We start from the raw sequence: 19,921 nt of genomic DNA, 5'->3' as shown, positions 1-19,921 counted from the left end.
CTCTTTCATTCATTCTTTCCTTCTTTCTGCTCTCCTTCTCCTCTCTCTTTCTCAATACTCCGCTGTCTTCCTCTCTCTCATTTTCTTCCATTTTTCCTTTTCTCTCTCACCTGAGATGAGGTAGAGCTGATCTAAACCCATGGGTGGATGTGATTGTTTGGAGTTATGTTCCCTCTCACTATGGATAAAGGCGTGATGGTGACAGAGCCGCCGGGTCCACCGCTCCCCGTGCTGGGCACTCCCCCTGCACGAGCTCATTGAACCTCAGCCCTCATGTTATTTCCACTTTCCAGATGGGCAAACCGTGGTTCTGAGGAGTTCAGCACTTGCCCAGGGCCACACAGCTGGCAAGGCCTGGGCTTGAACCCAGCTCACGGCAGGACAGGACAGAGGAATCTGCTTTAGCCCCACGTACATCGCTGATTTGTCACAAGGGCCAAAGGCCACAGGTGATCAGATATTGTCCACAACCGTTGGGAGGAAGAGAGGTGAACTTGCCAGGCCTGCCCCGTCCCAGGGCCACCCCTTGGGGTCCCAGGCGGTCCTTCCTCGGGGGGATCCTAGCACCCAGCCAGCAGAAGAAAGTCCCTCAGGGTGTGAGCTCCAAGTTGTGCAGGCCTCAGCTGGTTCCATATTTAAAACAAGGGGGTTAGTGAAGTTACAGTTCCCACAACTCCCCCCATATCTGTGAAAGGAGGGCAAGCAGGAAAGAGTGACGAGGGTCGGGCCACCGCCACTTCCCGGCTGAAATGAGGCTGCGTGCACTGGGATGCATGGACAGATTTCATGACAGAGGGAGAGAGAGAGAGAGGGAGGCGGAGAGAGAGACAGAGGAACAGAGAGAGAAGACAGGCAAGCAAAGCTTACTAAGGTAATTAAAATAAGAAAGCACGTAAAGACTTTTGATGGTTCACTTGGCAACGTTTCAGACCAGATTCTTACAGCGTAGAGCCTCATATTCTGGGGACACTAAATCCACTCAGGTGTAAGGGATGAGTTATTTAGAAACTGTGTCTCAGCTCAGAAAAGAGAGTGAGGTTTTGCCTCCACATGAAAAGGGGAACTCAAGTTAAAATAAGCAGCAATCAGTAACCGCTGAAGCTTCATCAGAAGATCGGGGACTAGAGCTTGTCCCCCAGCAGACATCTCCCCTGCCTATTTTAGTAACGTGTGGATATTCTTAGAGAAAGGTGGCACTCACAGGTGGGACTTCCTCCCACAACCAGCCTCACAGGTCCCTGCACCCCGGCCACACTTCTCTGGAAAACTGCCAGCCCGTAGTCCTTGCCAAGTGCAAGGCATTTGGGAGCCACATTCAGTTCCCCTGACTTTTTCTCCACTGCCTGGTGGCCTTGGGCCGGAGGCTGCTCCAGACAGGATGGGGAACCCTGAGTGGCTGGTGCAGAGAAAGTGGCTCTTGGTTGAGCCAATCGTGGGAACGAGAAGTGAAGAGTGGGAGGGAGAAGGGCCCACAGGCAGAGAAGAGCTGAGTCATGGGGTAGAGGCGGAGGGAAGGGCTCTGAGCCCTGGGGGCCCACTGCCCGTCTTCCCCCCACTGGCTCCACAGGGGCATTGCCCACTGAGGTCGCCCACCCCTGACACGAATCAGCCAGAGCCAGTCCTTGCAACCCCCAAATTCTGACGAGGCCCCAGATCCCGAAGCTGCTGGGGGATGGGCAGCAGTCCACAGGGACACACCCCAGGCACATGCTACAGCTTTACAAGCCCTGGGTACAAACTAGGCACGAGAAGCCACAAGATCACGTCTTTTCCACCCGAAGGCAGAGTCATACTTAGTTTTCTTCACTTTGAAGGACTAGAAGAAACCACAAGGGAAGGAAGATCAAAAGCCTTGACAAAGTTTTAACTTAAAGTTCAGGCTCCTCTTAGCAAACCACCTAGCAAAGATGCCAGCCCGACCAGCAAAATCCATGCTGTCCCTGGAACAACCTGGAGGGTCCCTCGAGGCCAACTGTCTGCCCAGCGCAGGGGGGCAGCCCATGCCCGAGGCAGCCAACCCACTGACCACAGCAGCCACGGACCGGCTGGGAGGGCCTTCCACTCACTGTGCCAGCCAGCATCTGCTCCTGGTGATTTCTGCCAAGGACCAGGCCAAGACACGGGGGCATCCCAGCCTAGCTAAATAAAAGCCTTCAAACGTTAGCTATTGATGATGGTTGTGCACAAGGGAAGGACGTAACCTCCATTGGGCAGAGCAATTGCACATGAGCCCAAACTTGCATCTTGCATGGAGACCCTTCAGCCAGCAGGCCCAGGCTCCTGGGACCACCCTGGAGGTCTTGCTCCCTGTCCCAGTGTTTCCTATAATCTGCATCCATGGTCTTCCTGAGAGGCGTTCTGCTGAACACAGTGTCTCCTCTCGATACATTTCTGGTGATTTGTGCCCGTTGTCCTGCTTTGAGTCCCAGTTCTGCTCTCTGGATCCAGACAAAATGAATCATCTCCTTCAAGTTTTGGATGCCAGTGGCCATGCCCCGACGTCTCCCCACCACTTCCACTTTCTTTTCGACTAAACCCCGTGGGAGCTGTCACGGCTCCTCCATGCCGTGGTTTCCAAACACTTGACTATTCCAACTGCTCTGCTTGAGCCGTGGATGTGCTCCCATCTGTGGTGGTGGCTCGTGCCCTGGCCCCTGAGGACCGAGGATGAGGTTCCAGGGGGCCCTCAGCCCCCTGCTGATACGCTGAGGCCGGTGCCACCCTCCTTCTCCCCACCCACATGTTCTCTTCAGGCAACCACCTGAAAACAGTGTCCCCGGCCTCTGCCTCTCAGCTGTCACACGCACCAAAGCCCGAGGTGTCTTCTGCAAGTTCCCCTCCCCTGTGTCCCTTCCTTGACCACTTATTCTCAAGCATCTGGGAGGACTGAAGGGAATCAGGACCGAAGCTACAGCCACTCTTTTCCTTTGTCTCTGGGAACCCTTCTTCACCATTGTTTTCCCTTCACACCCATGGACACAGATGGCCTCTGCCACTCTGGCTGCATCACGTCCCTGAGCAGGGTCACCTTGGAGGCCCCACTTTACCCACTACACCCTCCGCACACTCCACGGACTCCAGGAGAAGGACAGGCTCGCCCGGGCCCAAGTCTAGGCTACTTGGGGCATGGTTTTCTTCTTCTCTCCTTCCTCTTTTTCACTCCCTTTCTCTGTTCAAGTCAGGTTCAGATTTCTAATTTAAAAAAGGACTTACCTGAACAGTGAATTTATCATCTTCATTGGGCAGAATCCTGTACGTGTAAACGCAATTCCGATACCTGCAATAAATCAAAGACTTCATTAGAACCCATACAGGAAAATCCATTCTTCTCATAACCAAAAAGACCAGAACTCCTGCGACAGCGAGAGGATTCTGGGCATGAAGTCTCTCAGTTGTGGAGTCGATGATTCTCTGAGCCCTGACATCCAACAACCCTGGACTGTGGCTTTCCTTGCTGCCCTCCGCCTCCTCGTTGGCATTCCAGGAGCTTCAGGAAAAGACGTGTGGGGCCATCGGGCGTGAGCATGTGATGTGCATCTGTTGACAGCTACTCTGTCTGTCTTACAGGACTCCAGCATCTGGAAGGGCTTCCTCCACCTTTCAACTGTCATGTTGGCCAAGAGAATAAGAGTAAGAGTAGGTGTTTCAAGAAGAAATAAGACTCCAATGGGGCTGAGCAAAGTGGGGCCAGGCTGATGGGTGTGGGGCACCACCACAGCCAGGGAGCCACACTGACCCAGGATTCGGTGGGCTGCCTCCCTCCTGCTGTGCTCCTTCCCCGCCGTGGCTTGCCTTCCTTGGAGACTTTGCCTCATGGGTTCATTCTCCCTAAGATCAGTCACCTTCCTGTCAGAGAGCTGAATGTCCACCAGCAGCTGGTGAGTGGGCCCTAGAGGAAAGCACTAGGAATCACAGATTGTCTTCCCAACCTTCTCCCTTCTTTGGCTCAGGGGTCTTTCCTTTCCTGAAACCTCTGAGAGGAAGGGGAAGTCATCAAGCCTGAGCACTTTGGAAGAGGAGCACACCAGAGGGTAGTCCAGCTGGGAGGTCCAGCCTGCTCAGAGCTTGGCAGGAGCACATGGCCATGGAGGTCCATCTTGGCCTCGATGGAAGGCCATCTGCTTGGCTGCTAAGCCCAGTGGGGTGTCAGGAGCTTGGGGGAGCACTATTTGGGTCTTATACCCTCATACAGTGTTCTCTGAACCACCATACTCTCCTCTCATTTCCTCTGCTTAGAGAATCGCATGAATCTTGAAAACCTGCCCCCACCCCAAAACCCCCAATGGAACCCCCTAAAGCAGGGACCACACTCTAGCTCAACAGATCTTTATTTTGTTTCTGAGATCAAGACAACGCTTCATTATTTAGCTTATTTAGTTACCTCCTCCCACATCCAGGCACCTCACTCAACATTTACCTATGTTACGGTTTAACTAGATTTTTAGAATTATACACCAGGTTTTTTTTTAATTGAAATTATACAGAAAGATACAAAACAAAAAGCAATGTCTCCCTCCCTCCTCCTGCATGTTCCATTGAGATTCAGAACTCTTTCATAAATCATTTCAGAACTTTTAAACATACACACAAACATACATGCATATTTTAAAAATGCAAATGATGTCATACCTTGCTCTGAAATTTGCTTTTTTTTTTTAACCAAAAAATATCTTAGAGATCTCCCCAAATTGATTGATAGATATGGTTCATTACCATTCTCACAGTGTTCCACCAGGTAGATATACAATCATTTATTCGAGCAGAACCTGATGATGGACAGGTAGTGTTAGCTTCTTACTATTATAAATAATGCTGCAGCAAATGACTCTGTTCCACATCTTTATGCACATGGGCGAACTCATAGTTTTAATTTCCTCATCAATAAAATGGGGATAGTAGTTACACACCACCCACCTGCTGCCATGTGGATTAAAAGAGTTAAGATATGAAAAGCACATGGAGCAGTATCTGGCACATACCAAACATTGCACGTGTCAACACTTATTGTTATTAGTGATTGCAGATAAATCACTAGAAGGAGAGCAGCTAGGCTGAAGGATATGGACACTTGATGTTTTGATAGACACTTTATGTTTCCAACGAAGTTGGGCCATTTTTTTTCTGCTACCAACCGGAAATGAGAGTCTATTTCCCCACACCGTGCCAACCACGTGTTATCAGACCTCTTAATCTTTGCAAATCTGACAGGTGAAAGAAAAATCGTAGCTTGAATTCACCTTTCTTGATGAGAAAGGTTGCACATTTTCTCATCTCTTAGCTATTTGTATTTCTTTTTCTGCAAATTCCTTTTCGCATCTTTTGCTCACTTTTTAATATCATTTAGCTTTTAATTATTTGTAAGGCTCTGATAAATGCGACCACAAAATTTTGTAGTTATTTATTTTTAACAGGGTTTAAATTATTGATTTTTTTTAAGCTGTATACAAGTTTTACAATTTTATGTGGTCAAACGTACCCATCTTTTATTTTGCGGCTTTTGAATTAATCAATGCTTAGATAAAATTTTGGAAAAATTTTTGGTAATTTCACTTCCACCTATCTCTCTTCACTTCTCATAGGAAAGTTTCCTTTCCTCTTTTCCTCCTATCCCTGTGGTCCCCGTCTTTGTGCAACCTGTCCTCTCTCTGGAACCAGCACTGACAGCACAGTTGACTTGCACCTGAGCTGGCCAGGACTCGCCTCACCTCCCAGAGCCCACCCTGCCTCCCCCAGCCCGGGCCCCTTTGCAGAGTATGTCAGTCAGTGCCAAAGCCGGCCTGAGCCGTGCTAGCCTTTTATCTTTCAACGCAGTGTTCTTGTGACACTTCCTCTTGTAGATATGCAAATCAGGCAAGGGTGTGAACTGTCTCTTATTTAGCTGAGGGCAGCTAATTTATGTGAGGTCCAATAGGCCCCAAACATCAGTTTGTAGACAGAGGGACACAGGGTTACAATGAGACAGACAGAAACTGACATCAGCCAGAGCAACGTTCCCCTTGTGTGTCAGAAGTGGCGGAGAAGCCACTTAACAAAGCACTTAAATAAAGAAACATCTCCATATTACTAAAACGGGCAGGATTCAAAACCTAAAACCTGAGGAAAAGGATACTTTCCCCGCGGAAAGTCTTTCCCCAGAGTCCTGTTTTGGTCATTCAGAAGCTCTCGGCAGATTTAAATGATCCTGCATCTCCTCTGTAGGGGGCCCTCCCAGAGGCTGTTTCTGGGGCCCCGATCTGATTAGAATTACGTTGAAAATGCACACCACCACCACCATTACCACCACCACTACGACTACCACCACCAGCACCACCAGCACCAGCACCACCATCACCAACACCAGCACCACCAGCACCACCAACACCAGCACCACCAGCACCACCACCAGCACCACCAGCACCATCACCAGCAACACCACCACCAGCACCACCAGCACCACCAGCACCAGTACCACCAACACCACCAACACCAACACCAGCACCACCAGCACCACCAGCACCATCACCAGCAACACCACCACCAGCACCACCAGCACCAGTACCACCAACACCACCAACACCAACACCACCAGCACCAGCACCACCAGCAGCACCACCAGCACCAGCACCACCAGCACCAGCACCAGCAACACCACCAACACCAGCACCACCAGCACCACCAGCACCAGTACCACCAACACCACCAGCACCAACACCACCAGCACCAGCACTGCCAGCACCAACACCAGCACCAGCACCACCTCCACCACCAACACCAGCACCACCAGCACCACCACCAGCACCAGCACCTCCAGCACCAGTACCACCAACACCACCAACACCACCATCACCAGCACCAGTACCACCAGCACCAGCACCACCAACACCAGCACCACCAGCACCACCACCAGCATCAGCACCACCAGCACCATCACCAGCAACACCACCACCAGCACCACCAGCACCACCAGCACCAGTACCACCAACACCACCAACACCAACACCACCAGCACCAGCACCACAGCACCATCACCAGCAACACCACCACCAGCACCACCAGCACCAGTACCGCCAACACCACCAACACCAACACCAACAGCACCAGCACCACCAGCACCACCACCAGCACCACCAGCACCACCACCAGCACCAGCACCACCAGCACCATCACCAGCAACACCACCAACACCAGCACCACCAGCACCACCAGCACCAGTACCAACACCACCAACACCAACACCACCAGCACCAGCACTACCAGCACCACCACCAGCACCAGCACCACCTCCACCACCAACACCAGCACCACCACCAGCACCAGCACCTCCAGCATCAGTACCACCAACACCACCAACACTAACACCACCAGCACCACCACCAGCACCACCACTAGCACCAGCACCACCTCCACCACCAACACCACCAACACCAGCACAACCACTACCACCACCACCAGTATCACCTCCACCACCACCACCACCAGCACCAGCATCACCATCACCACCACCAGCACCAGCACCACAAACACCATCACCACCACCACCAGCACCACCACCAGCACCAGCACCACCATCACTACCACTGCCCCACACAATCCATCAGGATAACAGTTGTTCCAAATGGCGTTGGTCCTGGGGGCTCTGTCAGGGTGGAGGAGGAGGGACCCCCTGGACCTCCCACACTCACCAGCGCCTGCACTTCACTCTGGTCATGTATGCACAGGTGCACACACACACTCACATGCATGCACACACGCACCTGAACACACACCTACACACACAAATACATACAGACACACACTCTGTCTTACATGCGACATGGTGTCTAATGAAAAGATCCCACAGCTAAGCAGTGTTTGACACCCACCATACCAGGGCATAACCCAGACGAGGTGCCTGTGGCCCTAACGGCAGCGGGCAGCATCCGGTCCCATCTCAGCTCTTCATGGTGAGTCCGTAAAAATTTGGGGTGCTCCGCACTCCGGTGACTGGGTCACATCTCAGGAGAGCCAGATGGGATAGCGCAGGCCCCAGCAGCACTGATTTCTGCTGTCAAACGGGAGTCATTCCCTCCTCAGATGACGTGGGGCTCAGGGCAGGTTTCCCACGAGACCTGGACAGCGGCAGGAGATGGGGTGCCCATACCGAGCCAGGCCCGGGGTGCATCTCCTGGGAAGGGCATTCCCAGATCAACGCTAACAGGCCCAGGGAGCTTTCCTCTCAAGTAAGAGGACAAGCAATCAGAAGCTGGACAAGCCATCGCGGTGTTTTGCTTGTCCTTTCAGATAAATATTACCATGTCTGCGTGATTATTACTATGCCGACAGCCGCGCCCAGAAACCCTCTTTGCCGTGTGAGCACCAGACAGGGTGACGAGAATCAAACTCGAAAATTCAACCACCTCATTCGTGTTCCTGCTTTGCTCCGACGGCTTCGTGGGCTCCTGTAATTGTTCAAGCCCCGTCGTGACTCTCGTTACGTATCCTCTCTCTTTTCTAATCTAAACACACACAGACGTGTTTGCTCTTTTTCTTTTGATTGAGTGTTGCAGACTGCTGGGCAAGATGGGGCAAGAGAACAGGGGCCCAAAAAAGCGATTTGGGCCAACATAGACACAAGACTTGCTATATGAAGTCACAAAGGAAAACAATCACAAAAGAAAAAGAAAAGATTGTAGATTTCTCTATATGAAAAGGTACAACTTCTCAACATCAAAGAAATCATGAAGTTTAAAGGCCAACCACGTGAAAATACCTGCAAAAAGTGTGATCTAAAGAACTGCAAAAGGTAAGAGAAAGATTACACCTGCAATAGAAAAACGGACAAAGAGAAATGAATGGACCATTCACTAAAAGGGAAATTATGATGGTCAATAATCCTATCAGAAAGCTCAGCATGACTGCAGAAAGGAAATGCAAATCAAAATGAATATTTCCCACATTTCACCATGCAACTTAATAATTTTTTAAAATGAAAATCTCCAGTATAGGGAGATGAGAATGAAGTGGACACTCTCTTATACTACTTGCCGGAGCATAAAATGGAATAAAATTTCTGGGAAGCAATTTCTCATTCTGTATCAAAAGCCTAAAAAATGTTCTCACTCTTTGATGCAGCGATCCCACCCCTTCGAACCCATGACCAAATAGAAGAATACTCATTTCTGCCACAAGATCTCCATTACCGTCATGCTTGTAATTGCAGAAGCATCAGCAATAACTTAAATGTCTAATGATAGAAAAATCATTTCATAAATGCTGGCACTTCATGTAAGACAATTTTGTATAACCATTAAATAGGATCTTCAGGAAGAAATTTTAATTAAATGGGAAAATGCTAATGCTACTGGAGAGAGCAGACTAAAATTACCTGGTTACAACTAAACAGAAAATATACACTCATGCAGAAAGAACAGGGAGAAGGCAGCCCAACAGATTAACAGTGTCTGTTAATTTCCTTCCTCACGCTTGTGGGCATTGCACTGCTTGCTTGTATTCATTGACGGTCCTGGAGAGGATGCTGCACTCTTCACCAGATCTATTTCTGCTCTTGCACTGACAGTCGTGATGTCCCAGCAAGTGTCCCCTCTCTGGGTGTCTGGTTCCTGGCTGGTGAACAAGCCCTTTTGGGGCTCACCCTCCATGGTGCTTTTCATAATAAGTAATTGTACCCAAACTATATGGGTCCTGGTAATTATTAATACAATGTTTTTCTAATTAGCGGATAAAAAGGGAGTGTGACAGGAGCAGGGGAGAAACAAAAGCTCCAGCCCCACACCTGTGACAGGACTGGCCTCCATCCTCCCACCTCCTGCGACATCCTGAGCTCCTCTTAGCCCTCTCATAGCTCCCTCCTGAACTGCAACCAGTAATCACTCATTCTTAAAGTGGGCTCCATGCTTCTTGACTTTATCTTTGCTCCATCTGGTTTCCTTTGGTGGATCTTCCTATCGCCCCTGCCCCAGTCTTCTGTCTCCCTCAGGCTTCTAGAAACGCCTCCCTGGCCCCAGCAGACACTGGCCTCTTGTGCGTCACTGAAGGCCCCTTCCTGCCTCCTGCTCTCTGAGGACTTCCTCTGAGGAGGCCCCAGATGACAGCCCAGCGTCTCCCGGAGGCTCCTTCGGGCCTGCAGGAAGTTCCAGAAGCAACACTCTCTGCCTTTGTTCTCCTCTGCTTCTGGGATGTCACCCCCGACTCCCAGCTCATAAAAAATCACGGCCAGCCTTCGGTAGGTGCTTCCCTCATTCTCCCATTTTCTCCTGTCAATGACCCAATGACAACAATAAAAAGACAAACAGCTCAATTTAAAAATGGGAAAATGTTCTGAATAGACATTTCTCCAAAGAAGGCAAACTAATGGCCGATATGCACATGAAAAGATGTTCAAAATCATTAGCCATTAGGGAAATGCACTTCACACCTACTAGGATGGCAATCATGAAAAAGACAGACAGTAAGTGTTGTTGAGAATGTGGAGAAATTGGAACCCTCATACATTGCTGACTGGATTGTAAAATGATGCAGCGGCTGTGGAAAACAGTCTGGCAGTTCCTTAAGAAGTTAAAAGTTACCAGATGAGCCAGCAATTCCACTCCCAGGTGGAAGAGAAGAGACTTGAAAAGATATGTCCATGCAAAAACATACACATGGACGTTCATAGCAAATAGCACCATTATTCATAATAGCCAAAGAGAAGAAACAACCCAAATATCCAATTGATGAATGGATAAACAAAATGTAGTCTACCCATACAATGGAATATCACTCAGCCATAGAAAGGAATGAAATACTGATCCATACTACAACATGAATGACCCCGAAAAGCATGGCACCAAGCGAAAGAAGTCAGACACAAAAAGTCATCTATTGTCTGATTCCATTTCTATGAAATGTCCAAAATAGGCAAATCCACAGAGACAAAAAGCACAGTAGTGGTTGCCAGGGGCTGGGGGACTGGGATAACATGGAGTGACTGCTAATGAGTGTGGAGTTTCACCGTGGGTGATGAAAATGTTCTGGAATTAGGTAGCGGTGATGATTGCACAATATCGTGAACAAACTAAAAATCACTAAGAGGGTGATTTTATGATATGTGAATTATGTCTCAATTAAAAAAATAATAATAACCCAATGAGTGGGTGTCACCATCCTCATTTCGCCAGTGAGGACTCTGGGCGTGCTCAGGGAGGTTAGCATCTTACAGATGCTGAACCGCCTGTCGGATCTAGCCCGCTCTGAGGCCTTGTGCCTGAGGACGGTGCCGAGGGGCATGGACTATGGAGAGAAGAGCAGACCTACTTGTAGTCCATCTCTGGGGCAGGGTGGAAGGCCAGGGTGGGAGCCCCATGTCTCATCACCTCCCATGGGTCCACGCTTGGGAGATGGGACCCTTCAACCGAGAAGTGCTGACATTTGGGACACAGGAGAAGTGAGCCGGTAAGCGAGAAAAACCGAACTTGGCTGCAAAACACACCAAAGCCAGAGCCCAAGCTGGTTCTGGAAGGATCCCTCTGGGATGGGGGTTGGGCGTTTTAACAGTTTACACAGAGATGCACTTAATTAGCGAAATACCATCATTCCCTCCTGGTCCTGCCCGCAGAAGGAAAACTCGGGAGACTTGCTCTGCACAAAGCCCATGGGCCTGACCTCTGGGTTGCAGGTGCCTCTGTCTGTTGGCTTTTTGTCCCCCTCTCTGTCAACCCCAGATAGGAAAAACAGCCTCTTTGCATTTGCATCAGCAGTGCAAAGCTGACTGGCGCTTTGGAAGGGGATTGGAGGAAGGGGGATTAGGCCACCCCCACTCACACAGCCCGGCAGGCAGCGTTTCCACCTCTTCTGGACATTTCTGACCTCCCACATCCCTTCCCTGTGGTGCCATCACCGGGGTGCTCTCTCCTGCCCTTGGCTCACCTCCCCACCTGTACCCAGCTCTGCGGGATCTTCTTTCTCTGCCCCTCCTTTCTTTCCTCTTCTCTCTCTCTCTCCCTCCCAACAACAGCATGGGTGAGTGTCCGGGCTCTGCCCTTTATGAGCCTTGTGAACAGGGCAGGTCACATAACCTCTTCATGCCTCGGTTTCTCCATTTGTAAAGTGGGGGCAATAACAGTACTTCCTCAGAGGCTCATCATGAACATTAGAAGAGTTACTATGGGTAAGTGCCTTGAACGGAAACTGGCACATAGTAAGCTCCATGTGACGATTTTTCTGTTTTTACCTGGAGAGTTTAGCCATCACCCTTTGTCAGCTGACCAAAGCTCAGCGCCTCTCTGATCTACCTCAAGTGACTTGTCATACTATTTCTTCCAAACAAGTAGAAGGCCTTCTCTGAAAAGAAATTTGGTAAATAAATGTCCTCCTTCATCTTTCTGGCTGTGTTGGCCAGGCCACCAAGCCCAGGCCAGCCTGCTCCACTGTCCTCTTGGAAGGAGCCGCCCCAAACGCTGCAGGTGTGGCTTGGGCAGCCTGCGGAAGGCGTTGCACTGAGGCAGACTGAAACCACGTGCCTGGACGCAGCTGGCTGGACCAGAGATTGGCATCTGGGCTGAAGGCAGCCCCATGCCAGCCGTCCTCCATGAGAGAAGCCAGCTCTCTCTGAGGTAGTCAGGTGGGAACTTCGCCCAAGTGGGACACCCACACATTGGATGGCAGCAAGCAGACCCAGTGCGGGCTTTCCCTCGGGGCCTGGGTGGCTCTTACAGGAGGGCAGCTGCGTCCCCAGCCATGCTGGGCCCCTGGTCTAGTTCTGTCTGCAGAGCCTGGGCAAGGGGGGGGCAGCTGCTGCTGACCGTGGACCCTCACGCTATCCCCCCCTCCAAGGCGTATCTCATCTCCACAGCACGGAACCCCAGACGGGGGCTGGTTACTCTCTGGAAGTGTACGCTCAGGAGAGGATGCTTAGGCAAGACACCCCTCAACATCCTCCATCCAAGAGGGTCCCCTTGAGCAGGGCAGACCCTGCTGAGGGTTTGGGGGTTCCAGGTGAGGATGATGCAGCCTGCACTGAGGAAGAGCCTGCTGTCCCTTGTGCTCTCAAGCCCCCTGCCCCAAGATGGCCAAGCAGGACTCCATCCATGTGGTCATCTGCCTCAGTCCCCCCACTTTAGCTCCCCAGGCCCCGAGACGAGTGCCCGGTTTCCTGAGTTGTCCAGGAGAGATCCAGGCTGCTGTGCCCACTGGTCTGGCCGCAGGGCCGGCTCTGGCGAAGGAATGAAGTGTTTGCCCAGCCTTGGACGACAGTGCCCGCGTCACACTGTGGGACTGAACTGCAGCCTGCCATTTGACTGTCAACAGACCGAGTTAAAGAAACAGCACCTCCGCCACTGGGTCAGGGTTTCCCACACCCCAGACTGCTACCAGGAAGGTGTGGGGCGAGGTTTCCATGAGTCCACAGAGAAAAGAGAAACTAAAGAAAGCGATCTGTGTTTCTCATGAAGTTAAATGTATTTCATTCAAAGGATTGCCTTTTTGGTTGTTTGTTTTTTTGAGTGTGCCCTTTCCTTTCTGGTGTCAAAGGATGCTTTCTTTCACAAAATGGGGTGTTAGAAGATGGCAGCCAGTTGTCATTCATTTAGTTAGTTATCATTCATTTGGTTGGCAAAATAAAGGGGATCCGTCATATGCAGCCCCCACTTTGGGGAAAGTTTGCTGCTCTCTGATCCCCCACAGTCTGAACCCAAGAGGAGTGGCTTCCCCCACAAATTGGAAGAAAAGGGGTAGTGCCGAGCTGGGTGTTTAGAGCTACAGGGCCCTGGGGATAGAAGGTTGACGGAAAGTCCAGGCCCTGGCTAAGACCAGAGTGGGCGTCTGAGGGCCCCGGGGGCAGACACAGCACAGCACCGAGGCTCTGCGCACAACCCGAGGCCAAGAAGTGGGGAGAGAGGAGTGGAGGAGTGAATCTGGGGGAGCTGGCCTGGACCCCAGTTTGGCCACAGCCAGCATGGTGGTGGGGGACAAACATCTGCCCCCCTCTGAGCTCTTTCTGCTCATCTGCAGACGGAGGACCTTTTGGATCAGGGGTCTTCCCAGCCTCTGCCCGCCCTGGCTCCGGCTGACCATGGTCCTGGATGTTAAGATGCTCACGGTCTGGAGTTGCGCATCTGTAACCTGAGCATGTGGGCCAAAGAGCTGCTGAGAAGATGAAGAGCTGCAGGGGAGCTCAGCCCCCAGGGAACACCTGGCAGAACGAGCCCTTGGCCAGACTCCCACTGGGCAGGCGGGAAATCCACGTGGGCCCGGGGGGCTCGGGAGATGCTGCGGAGAAGCTCCTGGCCTTCCCATTGCCCCACAGGAGGCCCATGGACGCAGTGCCCACCAGGAAGCCCAGGCAGCCCATGTCCCTTCCCTGAGACGTGTGAGTGGGGGGGAGCAGGAAGTGGGCCTTTGGGGGTGGTGCCACTGACTCAGAGCACAGGACACAGGGGGAGTGAGGAGCCCAGGTCATTTCCTAAGTTCTCCCAGGTGACCCTGAAAACACCCCATCCTCTCTTGCTTCCGCCCCCAAGCCACACACACACCCGGCTTGACTCGGGGGCCGGAGTGGGGTGGGCTGGATGTCTTGATGGTGACCTCTGGGGGCAGATGGCCTTGGATTTGACTTCAAGTCACTTAACCTGCCCAAGCCCCTCAGTCTCTTCATCTGCCAAGTGGGGAGATGGCAGGATCTGCTCTCCAGGCTGTCATGAAGATTAAATGGGACAAGTGCTTTGCAGAGCAGGTGCTGGCCCAGGAGCAAACGCCCAACGCAAGTCTTGTGACCAGAGACACCCCCAGCCAGGGAAGGCAGGGCCCTCCCTGCTCACAAGGACCTTTCTAGAAACCCAAGAAGCTCCCTGGAGATTTGGGTGAACCCGCCCTCACCCCAGCTGAGCCCTGGCACTGCCTGAGGCCCAGACGGGGAAATGGTTAGACGACAGGGATGCAGGGGTGACGGCCGGGGCCCACACTCATCCTGCAAAATTGGACATGAAGGGGGATTCCAAAGGGAACCTTTAGAGAGAAGCTGGGCCCTCGGCTGTCATTGAAGCTGGTCCGCTCAGCAGCACCCCGAGCCAGGAGCAGGGAGTTTGCACGATGTTTTGGGGAGACCCGTGGGGTGGGGAAGCCACTGAGGCCGGGCTGGGGAGAGGAGACGGAGGCCCCAGAAGAGGCTGCTGACTTCCTGTGCCCGAGGCCCCGGAATGCCGCTTCTGGGCAAATGGGGAGCTCTTCCTTGATTGAACTCACCCCAGATTTGAGGCTCCCCAGGCAGTGGCTTCGGCCCCTGGGGGAACTGGACACAGGAATCCCCTCTGGGCACATTTGCTATTCGTTAGGATTTCAGAACTATGCAGCTGAGCAAGCTGCCTCCGAACACACCCACCCCACAGAGCCCCGAGCTCAAGTCTGGCTCAAAGGGCCTGGACCCTGCACCCCCAAAGAATCACCTGACACCACAGCCCGGGGGCGGGTGGGACCAGGCTGAAGGGTGATTCCGAAGAGCGCCAGCACCACACTACCACTACCAAACGGGTCCTGAACTCCAAGGCCAAGCGGGTCCAGGGAGGGGGTTCAGGGGTCCCCAAAATAAACTGGGGAGCACACCAGGTGGGTCACTCTGGCCAGCGGCATAAAAACAACCCACCCCAATGCCAGCCCCTAGCTAGGCCCAAGGCTGGGCTCCCCGTCTCCCGGCAGGGCCTGAGGTGGGGGTCCCCCGACCCTCACCTGCTGGGAGGGAGGCAGCCAGGCCTGGGGGGACAGCGCATACTTACAGCACACAGAGGGCGTACGCCCGCGAGATGGACTCGCTGGCCCGCACGAGGAAGCTGCCGTCCTTGCCCGTCCTGGAGAGCAGCTCCTCGGCCTTGGAGCGAGTGATGTTGCCATGGTTCCAGCAGGGGACCATGGCGGCCATGGGCCTGCCCGGGCTGGGCCAGCGGCCGCCCAAGGACCGACGCGCCACCGACGGGGAGGTGAGGGCCCTGCACGGTGACCCGCCGGCCGTCCCCCGCCCCGGGCTGCTTCGGCTGCTGCCACCGGCTTACTGGCCGACTTCCTGTTTCAGGCGCTCAGTGAGGGAAAGGAAACTGAGCTGCAGAGGACTTCCTCATTACAGAAACCGAGAGAGAGAGGGGGAGAGAGGGAGAGAGCAGTTCTCCGTCCTCCGCCTTCCCACCCTGCCCGGCCATTTGTCTGCCTCCCCTCCTTGCCTCTGTCTGGTGCTTTCTCTTTCCTTTTAATGGGTCGCAGCCCCCAGAAGCACCGAACGTCAGCTGTAGTCCTGCCTGGTGGAGCTACCAGCTCCTCTGGAGGCTCGTGGCTAGCTTCTGATGAAGCGTGGCCTACTGGGCGTGGACGGGCCAGGGCAGTGGTCATTCCTAGCTCTGTGCTGACAGCTACGTGGGTGGTCAGATCCTGCCCAGCTCGCTTGAGCCTTCCAGATACCCCAGGGCTTTTCAACTACCCACTCCCCTGACCTGCCCAAGGAACCCGGTTCACAGGGCCAAGGCTCTCAGTGGGGACTGAGACCTGCTCACAGCCATGCAGACACCACACGGTTCTGGGTGCTGGGACAACTTCACCCACCCTCAGGTGGTGCTCTAGACACCGTTTCACTCAATCCAAGGCTCCAGTGGGTGCAAGGGAACCCGAGGGGCAAGCTTGTCTCAATGGCTGTTCTGAACCATCACCCCAAAGACACCGGGTCCCTGTTTAAAAACGAAGGGAGTGTTGGAAGGCGCGGGAAGTGGATCACGTACGGCACAAACACAAGCCTGCTTTTCACCTCTGTGCCCCTCCAGGACACTTTTAATCAAGCCATGAGAAGAACCCACACATCCCTCCAGGGCAAGCCAGCCACCTGGCCAAAGGATGGGGTTCACTCCTGAGTTCCACAGCTCAGCCGAGTTGGGTCGACAGTCAACTGTGCTGGGTCTGACCTTGTTTGTCCACCACCCAAGGGGGGCTGACTCTTCAGGGCCCCCCATCCAGGACCCATCTAAGAGTCTAAAGAGACTTGCACCCTCAGTCCTGGGGTCAGGCCCACAAGGGTGAAGGACAAGTGCTGAGCTCGTGCACAAGTGGTGACCTCTCTCCCCAATCCCACTTCCAGGCCTTGTCCCTGGGACACGGATCAGACCCCTCCAGGGCCCGAGCCACCAGGCTCCAGTGCATCCTCACCCCCACATTCAAGCTGCAGGATCTTGGCCAACTTTCTTCTCTCTCTCAGCCTCGGTTTCTTCTTCTCAAACTTGGGGAAAACAACACCTACAGGAGCATGAGTTGTATGGGTGGTGACTGTTTCCGGATAGGACCCCCCTGACACCTCCCTGCCTTTAGCAGAGGGGCCACTCAGAAGATGTGAGCAAAAGAGAGCGCCTGAAGAGTGTGTTCATTTTCCAGGATGGCTGAAATAGGCCCTCACAGTTCCAGAGCTACAAGTCTGGAATCATGCTGTCAGCCAGGCCTGTTCTCTCTGACGGTTTTTAGGGATGATCCTTCTCTCCCGGCTTCCGGTGGCTTCTGGCCATCCTTGGCATCCCTTGGCACATAGCTGCGGCACTCTGAGCTCTGCCTCGGCTGTCATGTCGCCTTCTCCCTGCACCTGTGTCCCAGGTCTCTTCTCTTCTTATAGGGACACCAGGCATGCGGGTTAAAGACCCACCCTCGCCCAGTATGACCTCGATTTCACTTAACTGGTTGCATCTGCAAAGACCCTGTTTCCAAATAAGATCACTTTGGGGGGCACAATTCAGCCCACAACTGAGAAGCACAGCCCTGTCCTGCGGGTGGAGACCATCCTGAACCAGCCTCAGCAAAGAGCGACTGGAGTGGGGGGGCAGAGGGATGGAAGGAGGTGATTAATTCAGAGCTGAGGCTCAGAAATTGTACCCAAAGAGAAGCCCCTCCATTAAGGGAGGAGCTCCAGGGGTGGGGGGCTGCCCTCTCAGTGTCAGCGACCTGGGCTCTCTGTGCTTCCAGTCCCCAGAGGGGAGCTTGTCCCCGCCATGCTCCTGGAACCCCTGGGCTCCAGATGAAGTTCCTCTCGGGAACCTGAGCCCAGCAAATTCCCCTTCCTCACTCCCACCTCCCCAAAGCCAAGTTCCTCCCCAGGCTGTTCTGAGCTTCCTCTCTCCTGACCACTCCCCCCTCCCTCGGCTCCTCCCACCGAACCCAAGGACTAAACTCCCAAAAGCTTCAGCAAACACTTATGAGGAACCCCTGGCCGAGGCCCTTGCTAGGCAGAGGGACACAGTGGTGACACAGAGCCGGCCTGCATGCTCCGTCTTCCCAAAGCCAGCTCTGCTCCTGGGACCCCGATTCCCCAGGAGCCCCCATGCAGGAGGCCTCTCTTTTCTTTACCCATGCCCCTCTTCCCCTCAAGAAGGCTGGGAGCCTGGCTCAGCCAGCCTCTCATATCTCAGTGCCAGGTCAACCCTCCGCTCCAGAAGCCCCTGCTCACACAAGGCCCCCATCATCCATCTTTGCACCCTCCTTTCTTCCTTGCTGACTTCTACCACTTCCTCGTTGCCCCCTGGGCCACTCCAAGGTCCATCAGAAAGACCCATCAAGAAAGACCCTCAAGGCTGGCCCCTTCATTCCTTGGCTGACTCCCTTCTAGAGCTGCTCTACCACATCCTGCATACCCCCCACTGCCCGCCCACCCTTACCCTTCTCTCCCAGACCTCTGCCCCACTGTCCTTGCCTCCTGACCCCAGTGACATTTACTTGAATCCTTTCTTGCCTCTTCAAACTTCTGACAGCTGCCGGCCATCCTTAGCGTTCCTTGGCTTGTAGATGCCTCCCTGCCATCTGCGCATCCATCTTCACACGGCCTTCTTCCTGTGCCTCTGAGTGGGTCTAAATTTCCCTCTTCTTTTAAGGACACCAGCCATATTGGATTTAGGGCCCACTTCATCTTAACTAGATGACATCTGCAAAGACCCTATTTCCAAAAACAAAGGTCACCTCCACAGATTCCAGGTGGACATGAATTCTGGGGGCCATGAGTGAACCCAGAACATTCACCTGTTTTGTTCTCCTGATTTCAAGGCCTATCTCATCTTCACTTAGTTCCCACTCTTAATTGCCTGGTCCATCCCACACGGTCAGCTTCCTTGTTCCCCTGCCCTTCTACCCTCCATGTTCAGAAAATCCCAACATTTAGATCAGAGCATCCCCTAGGGTATGAGGTCTGGGTAAATATATATATATGTTTGTTTTTACAGGGCCTCTATCTACATAAACAATTCAATTTATTTACAAAATTCCTAGACCCATGTGCGGTACAGTAATTTCTCAACAAGGATTTAAATTAATGGATCAAGAGGGACTTGATGTATCTGTTCAACGTCCAATCAGAGCACATGAAGATTCTTTGTAGGGTCCGGATCATCTCTGCCTGCTCAGATCCAGAAATCACCTCTTCATGCCCTTCATTGCCGAACGCAGCATTCCCTGCTCATTTCGTCCCTCACCCAGCCGGGCAGCAGAGGCAGCACTGCGATCGTTCTCGACGTCACGGCTTCTGGAACCTGTTCAGGTGGAGACGGGATGGACCTTTCCTCTGAGGTCCCCAGGCCCTCTCCTTCCTGCTGGGGACGTCTTGGCTCATGACCTAGTGATTCTTCCAAGTGGCTTCCAGGGGTTCTCTCCCAGGGGGCTCTTGGGCTGCATCGATGACCACACAGGGTCTTGCCCAGAGCAGGCAAGAAAAACGTTCATGATCTTTCTGGGCCTGTTCCATTAGCTGCTCAGAGTTTCATTGCATAAATGTAGAGCCAACATCTTCTTGTGAGCTTTTTGGACCACAGTGACTGCTTTTCCATATTGCGATGTCTTTCACTGATGCCCACACCCATGCCTTCCACATCCTCCACTGGAGGGGAGCAGAGGGGAAGGGAGACGGCTGTGGTCGGAGCCAGACCCCTTCTCAAGTGGTGTCCATCTCACATCCGGCATGACTCAGACC

At 53.0% G+C, this 19,921-nt stretch overlaps 1 protein-coding gene across 1 annotated transcript in view; it reads right to left on the bottom strand.

Annotated features, from left to right (window-relative positions):
* Positions 1-16,012, bottom strand: part of INPP5D (inositol polyphosphate-5-phosphatase D) — a 117,243-nt gene extending 101,231 nt beyond the window's left edge. Inside the window, exons 1-2 of the mRNA XM_037850452.1 lie at positions 15,723-16,012; positions 3,214-3,277 (exon numbers count right to left, since the gene is read on the bottom strand). Coding sequence (XP_037706380.1) covers positions 3,214-3,277; positions 15,723-15,865 — 207 coding nt within the window. The 5' untranslated portion in view covers positions 15,866-16,012. The remainder of the gene's footprint in view (positions 1-3,213; positions 3,278-15,722) is intronic.
* Between the last annotated feature and the right edge of the window lie 3,909 nt (positions 16,013-19,921).

The sequence above is a fragment of the Choloepus didactylus genome, chromosome 9, assembly GCF_015220235.1.
Source record: "Choloepus didactylus isolate mChoDid1 chromosome 9, mChoDid1.pri, whole genome shotgun sequence".
NCBI lineage: Eukaryota > Metazoa > Chordata > Mammalia > Pilosa > Megalonychidae > Choloepus > Choloepus didactylus.
The sequence above is the reverse complement of the archived record's forward strand: the minus strand, read 5'-3'. Positions and strand labels throughout refer to the sequence as shown.